Source organism: Dermacentor andersoni, chromosome 1 (genome assembly GCF_023375885.2).
Source record: "Dermacentor andersoni chromosome 1, qqDerAnde1_hic_scaffold, whole genome shotgun sequence".
Lineage (NCBI taxonomy): Eukaryota > Metazoa > Arthropoda > Arachnida > Ixodida > Ixodidae > Dermacentor > Dermacentor andersoni.
Window position 1 is genome coordinate 243,921,315 of NC_092814.1, and position 14,438 is coordinate 243,935,752.

Genomic DNA, 14,438 nt, shown 5'->3' on the forward strand with positions numbered 1-14,438 from the left:
TTCCCTATGCTTTACCTGCCTTCATTATCTGTTGGCTTCATACAGTTGTGATTAACAAAAAATTGGGCTCTCCAGTTCCCCTTATTCTCAGCGATCAGTGCTGTGTCCTGGTTACATTCTTAGTTTCTTGTCCCTTATTTTGCTTAGTGCACTGACCGCCATTTATAAACCTTCTTCTCGTTAATGTATATGTCGTGTAATTCAATGTAATATTATTTGATACTTCTGTCACACAATACTATGACATTATTATTACGTGAAAGGCACTGCAGATCTGAACCTATTTACAACTGAATTGGCAGACTGACATGTTCCTGCAAAGAGGGACTGCAGCGCACCACTTCCGCTTGCGACCAAAACATAGTATTTCGCATACTGGATGCACAAAGGCACACAAGTAGTGTGAGATTTACCTTATGTCCACGCCTTGTAGTTGCAGCATATGAAGTAGTTATTCTGTATAAAGTGTCGCAGATAAAAATCAGCTGCACTGCAAACCATACAAAGTAAGACCTCTATGACAGCACTAACTGCATATCTTAACCCCTTGACTACGCACGCACAGAATTTTATTGCAGCCATGGTTAGAGGGCACAGCATGTACCGAAGCATCTTTCCTTAAAGTACAACAAACCATGTGCTCTTCTATTTGCCTTTCTTCCTGGCATAATGGTACATGACCTTTTACCAAGGTGCACAAGTCAAACACAGAGCACAGGAGAGTGCAAGAGCTGGCAGCATTGGTAGGGCGATGTGAGGTGCCAGTAGTAGAATGCATGCATGGCCGCCAACACGGCAGCGTGGTCGGTTTGGCGCGTACTCACGTTACAAACAACTGGCAGGAGTACTGAACTGCTGAATCAATTAAGGTACAAGCAGCACTATGCACTGTCAAATTTCAGCCTAATTGATGCAAAATGATCAGTAAAGGAAATTACGATTACTTCAATATATTCATTAGTTCAATGTACCTAACACATTTTTTATAACAAGGTTTGAGTGTATTTATGCATGCTGTTCACATAGTGCTAGCCACTGATTGGTTGCACCAGCAAAGGTGCAGTCGTATGAAATAAAAATAAAAAAATGAATGTAAATGAGGCACAGCATGGCAACTAGGTGGCACTCACTAGAGGCAGCAAGAGGTCAACGAGAAATAGGCTCTGGGGGGTATCCTTGGCAGCACGTGGGGAGCGGCGCCTGTCTGTGACGGCAGCCAGGGGTTCATCGGGAGGCCGGGCTTCCCCATTAAGCAGTGCTCGAGCATCATGCAGGCCTCGCATGAAAGGCTCCAAGCCCACTTGGATCTGTCGCAAAAGCCCCTGACGACAGCGCTCCTCACTAAGTGCAACCCACAGGTCCAGGCTCAGTGATGCCTCGAGTCGATGCCACGCACTCGGTCCCACTGCAGGCTTCCAGTCAGCAGGCCGTGCAGTACACTGCCCAAACACTCACCTTAGAAAACATGCTTGATCTTTTTTTTTTCTTTCTTTCTTTCTCACAAGCACTTGGCAAGCCACGCGCAATTCTGAAATGAGTCCACTGAGCTAAGCAACAGTTCAAGGTGCTCCAAACATATTAAGCAGCAAACATGCTTTATCACTACAGTGATAACATGCCTGTATTACCAAAACAACATTTTTATTTCAAAAGATTTGTTTATATTACCAGTAGCATAAAAGAAAATTCAGCCTCTTCAAGTGGATTACCTAAGGCAGAAATTGCTTGCAAAACAAATTGTGAAATTCAGATAGCTAATTTACAACATTTTCCTAGTTTCCAATTGATTCATTATAGCACCCATGTTGAAAACGAGATAAATTCAAGAGCCTAATACCACAAGAAACTTTAGAGCTAGAAGGATGAAATTTAGACAACTACACATACTACCCATTGTTCTAATGATGACTGAATCATGACTGAATCAATATTTTCAGAACTTTCATAGAGATTAGCACAAGCTCACTGCAACTACAAACACAAAGTACAACAAAAGGCATTAAAAACTTACATTGGCACCGTAGCAACATGGCTGTGTGAACAAGATTTTAGTAGGCACAACAGCATGCATTGTACCTTGTTTTACAATTTTTTTAAATACATGACAAGAAAGGAGTATCTAGGAAAATATTAAGCATACAAAAATGAATGTATAAATTGTGAATACAGGCATGGTAATTAATAGGTTTTAAGTCACTACTGGAACAAAATGTTATCAATTTGGCTTCATGCCACATCTGCAAAGCTCATGCTGTGCTATACATCACTGATAATCACCACTTTCATACCCATAAAACTGCTATAGCTCTACAGAACTGTGGATTAAAACACTGCAGTGATATTTGACAGGCAGTGTAAACAGTAATGAAGTGCAAGGAAAGTAATTTACAGCATTATGAAAATATACATACCGGTATATTTATTTCACGGTCATTTCTGCAAACTTCTTACAAACTGCAATATTAATTAAAAGTCCCAGTCACGTTTAGAATAATCAGTTCTCATGAAGGTCTTGAAACAGGGTTCTTCCCAGAATTTTTTTAGAGGTGGAGATCTTGCTATCACGAGGTGGAGGAACGGGTACACATGCAAATAAGCCCTTCTTTATTTTTTTGCCTTCTTTCTTTCTGTTTTTTTTTTTTTTTTTCAATTCGATCATTTTGCCATATTGAATACTATAGTCAACAATTTTGCATTTTTGGACGCATCGCCGAAAGGCATGAGCCAGCAACGCAGCCTGTGGGGGGGAGTACACATGCTAATAAACTTTTTCCTTCTTCCCATTTCTATTTTTTCTCTTCTTTTTTTTCCCAATATGTACAACCATTCCGCCATTTTGAATGGTACCTTCAACAATTTTGTATTTTGATAAAGAAAAAAAAAGATGAGAGCCAGCAACGCAGCCTATCGCAATCACCAAACCTCGCTGTGATAAAGAAGTGTACAGACTGCCCTGTTAAAGTGCACGTAAACGTGTGCTAGAGATTCAAATCTGCATCAGTTAATAAGAGCACTTCCTGTGCAAATGTGGCATCAGTAAAGAATTGCAATGCTAGTTTTTCTCTTTTCACTTGCTTCTTTCTTTGAACAGCAAAAGACGGCACTGTGGTTATCTGAAGCTGCGATCTTTTTAAAATGGTGCCAAGGTGGCAGCATTGCGTCAATGGAAAGTATGGGGAGTGCTTAAAGCCCGCTTCACCTCCGCCGCGGATCGACCCGATATTGCACTATCTTCGGGATGGGCCGACGTATGGGAAATGCTTAACGCCTGCTTCACATCCACCGTGGGTCAGCCCGGTATTGCCCTATCTTAGGGATTGGCCCACATATGGGGAGTGCTTAGCACCTGCTTCACCTCCGCTGCGGGTCGGCCCGGTATTGCACTATCTTTGGGATCGGCCCATGTATGAAAAATTTTTGGTCTATGTGTGGACGTGATCTGCCAGATCCTAGCTATAGACAGCTTCACTGTAAAAATTCTTCATAGTCTACGGACCAAACCCAAGACCTACACCTATGCGGGGCAGCTGCTCTACCATCTGAGCTAGCCAAGAGGCTAGAAGATCCCAGAGCGATTCTGAAACAGTTGACAATTCAAAGCACAGACACACCAAATCTTGCAAATCAATTCTGTGGAAATCTGCAAGGCCAAGGATTTCCACAAAATTGATTTGTCATTGTGAAAATCTTGCAGTTTCTCCAGTCTAATGAAGTGACTACTACAAACTTCATAGTCCTGAAATATCTTAAGCAATGAGCTGTAAAAATGAAGGCCTGCCTGGAATGGTAATATTTTTTTCTTTTTCAGGGCAGCCGTTAAAAGGTATGAGATGACAGTAGATTCTAAAAAATAAAGATGAGCCAAAAGTAGTAAACAAGTTCACTTACTTTGTGGTCAGAGACATCAAACGTTTTGCATGTTATCCTGATACCAAGGGTCAAGAAAAAATTGGCCGCAAGAACTGCAACTCTTAAAGGGACATGAAAAAGGTTGCTATGTTTTTTCTAGTTATTTGCACACACAGCTCAACAGATTAGCTTTCTAGAAAGTCATTCTCAATAACAAATGTTTCAAAACCCTTTAAAACAGACAAAATATTCACGTATAAAAGGTTATATAATGATGAAATGGTAAACTATGCAGTCAATTGTTATGTGTTGGGCATTCAATGTAAACATATGTCATGCAATTCATCAACACATGCATATGGTACGGAAAATGAGCCAGGCACAATAACAGAAGGCACCAGCTATTTCGTGCTATTTGCCTATCGTCATTCCTGTATGTCATAGCATAAGTGGCAACAAGACCTCAGCATCGTATACAACACTCAATAGTTCAGCAATTACACTGCCCCATCCCCTTCCTCAGTTGCATAAGACGGATGCTTTGATAAGATTACCACAAATTCTTCCTGTGTTTTGTTCACTTACATCTTTCAACATGACTACAGCAACAGCTGACAAGAGAGCAAGCAGAAGCACAGATTAATTCGGGCTTTCAATAAAGGATACTTCCTTGTCAAGGTGCAGATCTGGAGCTGGATTCGATCAGACACCTGAGAGTTTAGTGACATCCTCTGGTCCTTAGCAATGACTTTGAATACAGCAAACAGCACCTGATCAAGCAAATATAGTAAGACATGCATAACATCCACAAATAAAACAAAAGAGGAATACTATTTGTGACTTGTATTCCCCATCCCCTAAACCTACTTCTGAAGCATCTTTCAGGCCTAAAATCCAATATAAAATGAGGGCCCCCTCACTGTTCAATTGCAAACAGTACTTTCCAATTGGCAACCAAGAAATCCCATTACCAACGATGTAAAAGGCCGATCCCGAACTCTCAATTAAGTCCAGTTTTTCCTTGAAGATCAACCTGTTTCAGAAGTTGTGGTCATGTACGGATTTATTAAAATGACAGGTGAATGCCACAGCCAAAAATAACCAGAAAATAGGTTTGTATGAAATTAGAAAAGATGAGTCATATTTCAAATAAAAATTCAGTAAGGAAGATATTTGTGCACAGTGACCTGTGATTACAACAAACCTAAGCAAAATTTCTTCTTGACCTGCAACAGTTTCGAAATTATTGCAAAACCTGTAAACCAAAAAGTTCTTGAAAAGTTCCGAGTAGTAACACCATGCACAATCTACATACACCCATATTTCTGTCCACAATTTTACTCCTGTTAATTCGATTTTCCGGTTAATTCAATCCCAACCGACCAGCCGGCACCCATGCACACTATGAACACAAACTTTCATTATATTTTGATCCTACAATTGGTATTTGCCAGCTAATCATAACTTGACCAGTCAGTTCACACACTTAACCCCTATGGTGACACCAATAGCGACCTCTTTAGTGGCAGCATCAATCACAGTGGAGCTTGGGGACAGTGAATATGTTGAGCACATGTGATCTCCTGTAGAAAAAGCCTATTTTCAGCCTGCCCTAAAAAGATTTTCAAGCAAGGAGCATAGCTGACAATGTCTGATTATGGTATTTACCCGATCCTAACAAACACTTGCCTTTTTTTTATAGAAAATTTGGCCGCAAATCTGCCTTTTTTCATTTTCCTGTGCTGCCCTCTGCCGCACGCTGATGGAAACATCTTGGGAGGGTGCCAGGGCTTTCGCCGGCACCTGCACCCATGTTGAGTGCGCGTTAGTGGTGCATTTCATGGATTGCGAATAATTATTAATGGTTTCTCCAGAAAGCATGTTGTTCCTGGAAGCCATGTAGCATTCACCGACTGTACTTGGTACGCAGGCCTGAGTGTCCTGTTGTGCTAACCGTGCAGCCGATAAAGGCATGCTGAGTTCTGTCTGGTGATGTGGCTGCCTTAAGTTTGTTTAACAACACCTGCAGACAGGCTAGATGGTGCATTGCAGATAGACGGAAAAATAAGCGCACAGGAAAACGCACACGAACACGACACAGGATAGCGCCTGTCCTGTGTCTTTCTCAGCTGTTCGTGTGTGTGTCTTCCTGTGTGCTTATTTTTTCCGTTGAGCTTAAGTTTGTTGTTGCTGATTTCTGTGCTTGCACCTCGATTTTTGTATTCTTTTTACACATTCTTTAGACAAAACGGTGCACTTGTTTACATCAACATCTACAGCCACAGATCGTTGTTAGCATTAAATATTAGAGAAAAGGTGCATCACCGACATGAAATAATGGCAAAACATAGCAAAACATACATATCTACGTATATGAGCTGCGTTGTTCCACCCTGAGACGAGTCAATATGAGTGGCCAATCGACTTAAACAATGGCAACTGCGATCCAGCAGATACATATATTACGGGCTGTTAATTTATAACTGATTCTCACTTTTCTTTAACTTCATCATACTTACAGTTTGCGTGTGACGTAAAGCATTATTAGAGAAAACTATGTTCGCATAAGCACTCAATTATAGGACGTGTTGTTCTCTCGCGAAATTGCGGGTGGCTTCACTGACACTGTTGGTATATCTGAGCAAGGCGGTTGTTTATGCTGCCGTACCCAACTTGTCTCTTGTTTCCCGTCTGACGCAGAGGTAAACAGTGAATCTCTGGAATTAAGAAATGTCTAAGCATAACAACACGTACAGAACCAACCATACGTAGCGAATGCAACCAGCAGCCTGTGGGAACAGTGATGTACAGATGTTGGCACAGCGCTGTGTCTATCACCGCTTGCCGCTTATTGTGCACACACCATGCGAAGTCAAGAGTAGTTTATTTCAAATCGCTAAGACCAGAACTGAACTATAAAAGCAGTTTCCTTCATCCTAACTGCTTACCTTTCAGTTAAAGTCCACAGCAGATGCACGAACTCAACGGCATCAAGCCCAACCTTCACTAAAAAGGAGCCCTATAACGTAAAACTACTGCAATTTGTTTTTCTTCCAATCTCCTGATGTCAAATTTACGTAACCACCGACGCGAGCACCGGGCAGTGACCCGCAGCGCTGCCTGAACAGCTGAATCAAACGCTCTTCTCGTTTATAGGGAATCACTTTTGTTTGGTCTAAAAACGAATAACATTACGTATGTTGAGTGGTTTTCCTTATCTCATTGGCTGACAAGAGGTGAAGAGCATGCTCAAAAGAAGAAGGCTTTCATGGGGCTGAGCCAGTGCACTGAAAATAGATAACCGGATGAGGAGGGTGGTGCCGGCATCTGCGATTGGTCTGCTGCCCTTCACTTAACTGGCAGCGGTTGGTCAAAAATCGTGGCGCTATGCAATGGAAGGTTAAGAATGCCGCTGAAACGGATCCTCGGCAAAGAAGAATTGGCACAGCGATAACGTATACGTTCTGAAAAGCTCGATAACATCATACTGCCATGCAAAAAGATTTGTTATACGCAAATAAATCCATGCACTCCGGCAGTTACGAGAAGCCAGTGCCTGAGCAATTGGCGGGCAGCCATCTTCTATTCCTTTCGGAACGGAGCAGTCTCCAGCTATTAAGAAAAAAATTCAATTTTGTTCGGCATATTAATGCATCTTTAACACATACACGTCACTTGGACGCGGTGAGTTCTGACGGTTTTGTGAAGTCGCGAGACAGACAGGCGAAGTGGGTGCAGCCCGGAAACTTTTGACCAACAGCAAAGGGCTAATGGCAAAAAAGTGTCAAATCACAAACAACAATTTTTCTTTTGTTCAGCCTAATCATGCATAATCAGTGTGTACACGACACATCAGATGGAGAGCTATCATGGTTTTCGTGACGTCACGTGACAGACAGGTAAAGTGGGGGTGGCCTGAAATTTTTTCTACCAATCGTGAAGGGCTGATTGCAGAATTGGAATAGAAAAGTTTGGGATCGCTTTATGTTATAGCATCCCAGGATCAACATGGGCTCAAACTAAACTTAACGTGCACGGCTTGGTAGGGAAGCTTGTGCATTTCAACTTCGTAGGCATGTTTTGACTCATTTTGAGTGCATTATTTATATATGCAAGCAAAAATGCTGCAGCGATCACGTTGTCAGTTCACCACACGATCGCATGGGGTTCGGTCGAACGATGGTTGGAAGACCGATTTTTATCAGTGCCATCGACAAGAAAGCCAGTCGCAATATGACAACTCATGCTCATCAGTTGCGTCACTGTCAGCCTGGTATGATAAAATGGTATCAGCGACACACTGTGCTGAATAGTCGGCCAATCGCTGGCGTGAGCATCTTGTCGGTCTCGTAGTGACTCAGTGTTACTGCGCCTTAAACGAGTACGTGAAGTCAGACACGTGCTGGCACCACCAGCAAGTGAGGGTTGATGCTGCAAGAAGACTTCCTCAGCAACATGATGTTTTTAAATGTCGAGTAACGCAGGGGTTTTTTTGTTAAATTTGCTAGCCATCAATGAAAGGCAGCTATTACGTGGATCATGGTGCAGTCCAGACCACCAAGCCCTGGCCACTTTCTGTTTTAAAGTGAAGTAGCAGTCTACACTACGCACGTTTTCGGCACCGCACCAATGTCGAGCTAACAGTGGAGTTTCAACACGGTGCACAGGACTGTTTGCACCAGGCACATCCGAGCAATTTCTTTATTTTTTTTTTGGGGGGGGGGTGCCTTTCTCTGAGATCAGGCCATGCATGCGACCCTTCCAAAACGATTTGCAACTAAACCGCTAGGGCAAGGTGCATGCGCCGTCGCACCGTGAAAAGGGCGGATTACTTACACTGTTCAATCAGACACGAAACCAAAACTACCGTTCATGACATTCGTACTCTTTACCGCATATTATAGATGTATTGCGGCAAAGCTGACTTTAGGAAACAGGCCGCCATAGTACAACACATATTAGGCCCTTGACCTATAAAAGCAGTCAGTAAAAAAAAAAAAAACCTGTATTTCTCGCTAAAAAATCGGGTGTGCGTTAGATTTCTACTTTGTTCAGGAGCTTTAATGTCATTTCTACGTTAGTTTTCTACTTTGGATACATAGAAAGTGGGCACGCATTTGATTCGGAGGCATCTTAAATCAAGTACTGCCAAATGAATCAGCGCTGTGATTTTGTAATTTTTTCTGCATCTTGTCCAATTTGACCTGTCAGATAATTCTATATATTGTATCAGTCCCATCAGGGTCAAATTAACGGAAGTCGACTGGAAAAGGACAGTTCCTCCAGAGGCATGGCGATAGGAGTGACGACCATGGGGTGATGGGTGATACAAGGTAATTAGTCACTATTCAACAAAAATCTAATAAGTATTAAACTTTCAATTTAGCAGGCTCATCGTAATCGATGACCAGGTGTGTGGGATGCAGGTGCCCGCATGAAGAATGTGGTCATGGCCAATCAGCACAGAGTCAATACAATGGATGTTCTTAGGAAAAGCAGATGTTAATGTGCACAGCACTTCATGTTTGTTATACCAAATGTGTTGGTGGGTACAGTTCAGTACAGGTGTACCACACTCCAATATTTCTTACACAGGAGCTTCTCAGAGCTATTTTCATTGTCCAGTGATGACAAAAAATCACGTATTTTCAGGGCTATAGTCCACGACATATAGTACAACATCTTTATAGCTGAAATTTCATGTGATGCTGTCTAATAAAGAAATGAGAGTCTTACTTCTTGACAGTGACAGTGACAGTGACAAGAACTTTATTAGAGTGTCCTGAGGAACTCGATTGGGGGGACCGAAGGCTCCCCGATCAAGTTGTTGGCTCCGCCCACGACGGGACAGGGAGGTGGTGACTCTCCGCGACGTCGCGGGCCCTCTGGACGGCCTGTAGTTGGTTTGTGAAATCCGAGCTCTTCAGCAAGGCGTCCCACTTGGACTTGTTATGAAAGTCGGAGCCCGCGTTGTACGGGCACAGCCAGAGCATGTGGTCGAAGGAGCAGCACGCGTGACCGCATTTGGAGCACGATTGCGGGAAGTTCGGGTCTATCCAACTCAGCACTCTAGGGGTGAGGTAGGATCTCGTCTGTAAAAGTCTGAATGTAACAGCCTGAGCCCTGTTCAGTTTCGGGCTGGGGGGAGGGAATTTTCTCCTGCTTTGTCTGTAATGTGATGTAATTTCATGAAAGGTCGTAAGATTATCTTTGAAGGGGCAATCCTGCGGGAGAGCCGGACCGTTATCTCGGGCGCGGTTCGTGAATTCACGCGCCAGGCAGTTGGCCCGCTCGTTAGGGTTGCAACCCGCTTGGTTAGTTACATCGTTCACGTGCGCCGGGAACCACGCTAATGTATGACCTCCAATGTGTTCTCGCGTAGTAATACGAAAGGATCTGTTGACGATGTCGGCTGCGTGTTTACAAACTAGAGCGGACGAGAAAGCCCTAACCGCCGTGCGCGAGTCGGAGAAAATGGTCGCCGGGCCTCTTGCGGCTTGAAGAGCCAAGGCTATCGCGGTTTCCTCCGCCTCATTCGCGTGTTTAGCGTAAATTGATGTGGCGCTGATAAGTGTCCCGCGCGCGTCAACGACCGTGATTGCAAACCTGTCTTCGCTGCCATATTTGGCGGCGTCGACGAAGAATGCGTCTGCCCCATAAGGATCGATTCGTCGAAGGATGGTTCTAGCCCGCGCTCTTCTGCGACCTTCGTTATATATTGGGTGGATGTTCCTCGGCACGGGCTCAACCTTTATACCTTCACGGGCTAATTTAGACAGGGGGTGTCTGTCGAGCGGTGCCTGTATAGGGAGTTGACCAGCTTCATCGAGAATTTTTATTCCCGGCTTAGTCGACGAAAGCCTGGAGATCTGTGCAATAAACTGCGCTTCAATTAATTCGTCTGTGGTATTCTGAATTCCGAGTTGAAGTAGTTTTACTGTGCTAGCGGATTGTGGGATACCGAGTATTCTTTTGATGCCGGACCTGATGAGCGTGTCGAGTTTGTTCTTTTCAATTTTGCTCCATTTTAGGTACGGTGCTGTGTAAGTAATGTGACTGATGAAGAAAGCTTGGAAGACCCTGAGTAGGTTGTCCTCCTTGAGTCCCCCCCTTTTGTTTGCGATTCTAGTTATGAGTCTTAATATGTTTTTCGCCGGCGCACCCAGCTTGTTTAGAGCTTCTGCATTACAGCCTTTGGCATTGATTAGAAGTCCTAAAATTTTGATGGAGTTCACCCTCGGAATGGTGTGCCCTTCTCGTGTTGTAATTTTGACTGGCAGCGTTTCCAGAGGCTCGAGGTTCCTAACGCCCTGCTTCGACTGTCTGTAGAGGAGGAGTTCGGATTTGGTCGGTGACAGCTTGAGACCCGTGCTTGTAAGAAATTCTTCCGTTACATCTATGGCCGCCTGGAGAGATTGCTCTAGATCGGCCAGAGATCCCCCCGGGGACCAGATTGTAATATCGTCTGCATAGATTGCGTGTCCTATTTTTGGGAATGCGGCCTGAGGAGTTCCGCAGTTGCCCAGTTCGTAAGGACCGCCCGAGATCGTGCCCAGTCGAAGGAACGCTTTCCTTTCCGATAGAAACAAGAGAGTGAAATTAAAGAATTTCCGCCCTAGGTTGAGATTGGAAATTTCGGTCAAGATGTGTTCATGAGCCACCCTATCAAAGGCCTTAGCGAGGTCGAGTGCAATGATACCTCGTACGTCCCGCGTCTCGTTATCGAATATAGATATTTTCAGGAGGAGCATTGCGTCCTGTGTGGAGAGTCCCTTTCTAAAACCTATTAGATTATGCCTAAATAGTTCGTGGTTTTCTACGTGTTCGACGATTCGATTGTGCACTGCATGTTCTGCCACTTTGCAAATGCACGATGTTAGAGAGATGGGACGCAGGTTATTTATGTGCGGAGGTTTCCCCGGTTTGGGGATGAGCACCACCTTTGCGGTGCGCCATTCCAACAGGACCTGCCCCGAGCTCCACACCTCGTTTATCTCTGCCGTTAGGATTTCGATGGCCTTGTCGTCCAGGTTCCGGAGGAGCTTGTTGGTGACCCCGTCTGGCCCCGGGGCCGATCTTCCATTTAGGTTGAAGAGTACGTCTCTGATTTCTGAAATCGTGAAAGGTTCGTCTAATTCTGGCCTGTGTAGCCCCGTGTACATCGCTCTCGCGCTTATGCCTTGCGAATCTCTTTCCTTGACGGGTAGGTAAGTTCGTGCCAGGTCGTCGACAATTACATCGTTTGTGAGGCCCGAGGTGACCTGTTTATGTATGACCCTATCGACGGCGAGATTTAGCGCATTTCGGGACTGTTTATCGTTTAGGAGGCTTTTAAGCAGATTCCACTTACTACCTCTTCTCATGCGACCGTCCGTTTCGTTGCACGTTTCGTCCCACTGTTGCAGGGCCAGTTGCTTGGAATAGCACTCTATTTCCTTGTTTAGTGATGTTAGTTTTGCTCACAGTCGGCGATTTAATTTCTGTATTTTCCACCTCTCTCTAAGAGCGTGTTTAGCCTCCAGGAGATGCGCTAACCGCGAGTCCATTTTGGGGACCTCCAGTTCTGTGCTTATTTTTTTGGTCGCGTTTTTGACGGCCTGTTTAAGATTGGTAATTAGTTCTTTGTAGGATTTGCTTGAGGGGGCGGTTTCGGCTCGAATTTTCCGTAAAATATCCCAATCGACGTATTCGTATTTGACCGGAGGTTTGGGTTTGACCCGCACCGCGATATCGAGAACGTAGTGGTCACTACCCAAGTCCTCTTGGAGATTTTTTTTTTCTCACCCACTGTATATTGGCTGCAGACACTCTTAAAGAAACAACTGATATTTGGCAGAATTTCACACCTGCAGACTATATAAAGCAAGTGCAGACTACCTAATAAAGAAAAAAAAAACCTGCGGACACTTAAGCACTTCTTACGAAAGCATTGAATGCTGTGAATGCGAAAGCATTAATGTCCAATTGAATGCTACTGAGCGGTCCTTCGAGTTTGCACTACAAGTGATGTACCATAGCAGTATGTGCTGCCCGAGCGAGCAAGCAGCAGCAGCAGCAGCCTGTGGTGCCAACGCCGCATGCCACCCACATCCTGCGCGATAAGACACCGAGGAAGCAGCAGTGGCCATCAAGGCCAGCAGGCGCGCAGAGCAGCTAAGCCCAGTGGGGGTGAGAAAGAGAGATACGAACCGCGCACTGAGCGCCGAGCTTCCAAGAGCGAGACAGCAGCACCTGGATGCGCACATCAAGCAAGTGTCTCGCCGACAACAACCTGTCTCACCCCACGATGTCACGTTGCCATATCTGCTCTGTCAAGGTGCGCTGGTGACATGGCGTTGTGGCGATGCCCTCTCCCCTCACACAACAACGTTTCGCCCACTCTGCTCCGTCGAGGCACGCTCGTGACATGGCGTAACAGCCGATGGGAATTTAGGTGCCATTTCGATGCTACAGATGCCGGATTTTTCGCTCAATGGGCCATTTGATACTTTCACATCTATAACTGATGTTGCCACCTGCTGCAGTTGTCTGCCACCATATGCATCACAGACAACATACTCTGACCCACTCTTCTAGAACAGAAGTTTGTTTCATTTAAACAGCAACATACCAAAGGTGTAAGGAACTGGAAACAGGCATTGACCTTACAAACACTCTGTATAGGCTCCTGACACTGTCCAAGCCATGCATCAGAGAAGGAACCATCAACGCCTCTTACGGCAAGTTGAGTCAACTCTCGCAAGGATGGACTGGTCTGCACGTGTTGTGCTAGCATCGAAACTGGGAGCACGCGCTTGCTTAGAGCAACACAAACAATGCTACTTTTGCCTTGTGACCTCAAGCCAGTAGCAAACTTAATCGCCTTAACTAGGAGAAATGTTGTACGCTGCTGGACACGTTCCCAGCATGTAAGTTGCCCGCAACTCTGCGCTGTAGTAGCAGTATTCCCAGCAGTGTAAATGCACTTAAAGCTCCAGACATCACCAAGCCCTATATCCTAATATACTACACCTTTGACGTAGCAGTTTAATATAGCCTGCAAGTACAACTCAGCACTGCATTCGAGTAGCCCACTTTTTCGTGGTACTGCTTGGACGCTCTCGCAAGCCCTCAATTTTCACTTTTGCGTCCCCAAATTGATTAGCCACTTCTTGAGCTAATGCGCAAAGGAAATGAAGTTTTCTCATTACATTCCCATAAATAAGATGTCAATGCATTTCACAGGGTCATTACTACAGCCGCCACACTCTGATGAAAGTGAAATGCAGAACTGAGATTTCAGGATGCGTAACGTAAGCATAAATCCAAATTTTTGTACTATGGGCTGCCACATGGGTGACAATGAACTTCTGGCACATTATTATTATGCAGTGCAACACTACTACAAGTCTGTGTCAGGCATCACGCTCCGAGCAAAAGCAACTCAAGATTATTAACCCTTTGAGGGTCGATGCCGTAAATATACGGCGCCACGAACAGGTCCGAAAATGTTCGATGCCGTATATTTACGGCGCCGTCTGTACGTTTAAAATGCGCGCTAATTTCCTAACTTTTTCTTGCCTGGCATGTGCTGCCACTATGTGGGAATA

General features: G+C 44.6%; 1 protein-coding gene across 3 annotated transcripts in view; it reads right to left on the reverse strand.

Moving 5' to 3' along the window:
* LOC126548007 (protein odr-4 homolog) overlaps positions 1-14,438 on the reverse strand; it is a 76,177-nt gene that overhangs the window by 40,364 nt on the left and 21,375 nt on the right. For all 3 annotated transcript variants that reach the window (XM_055063582.2, XM_055063580.2, XM_050196081.3), the window contains exons 4-6: positions 4,516-4,619; positions 3,889-3,925; positions 1,131-1,439 (exon numbers count right to left, since the gene is read on the reverse strand). In XM_055063582.2, coding sequence (XP_054919557.1) covers positions 1,131-1,439; positions 3,889-3,925; positions 4,516-4,619 — 450 coding nt within the window. The remainder of the gene's footprint in view (positions 1-1,130; positions 1,440-3,888; positions 3,926-4,515; positions 4,620-14,438) is intronic.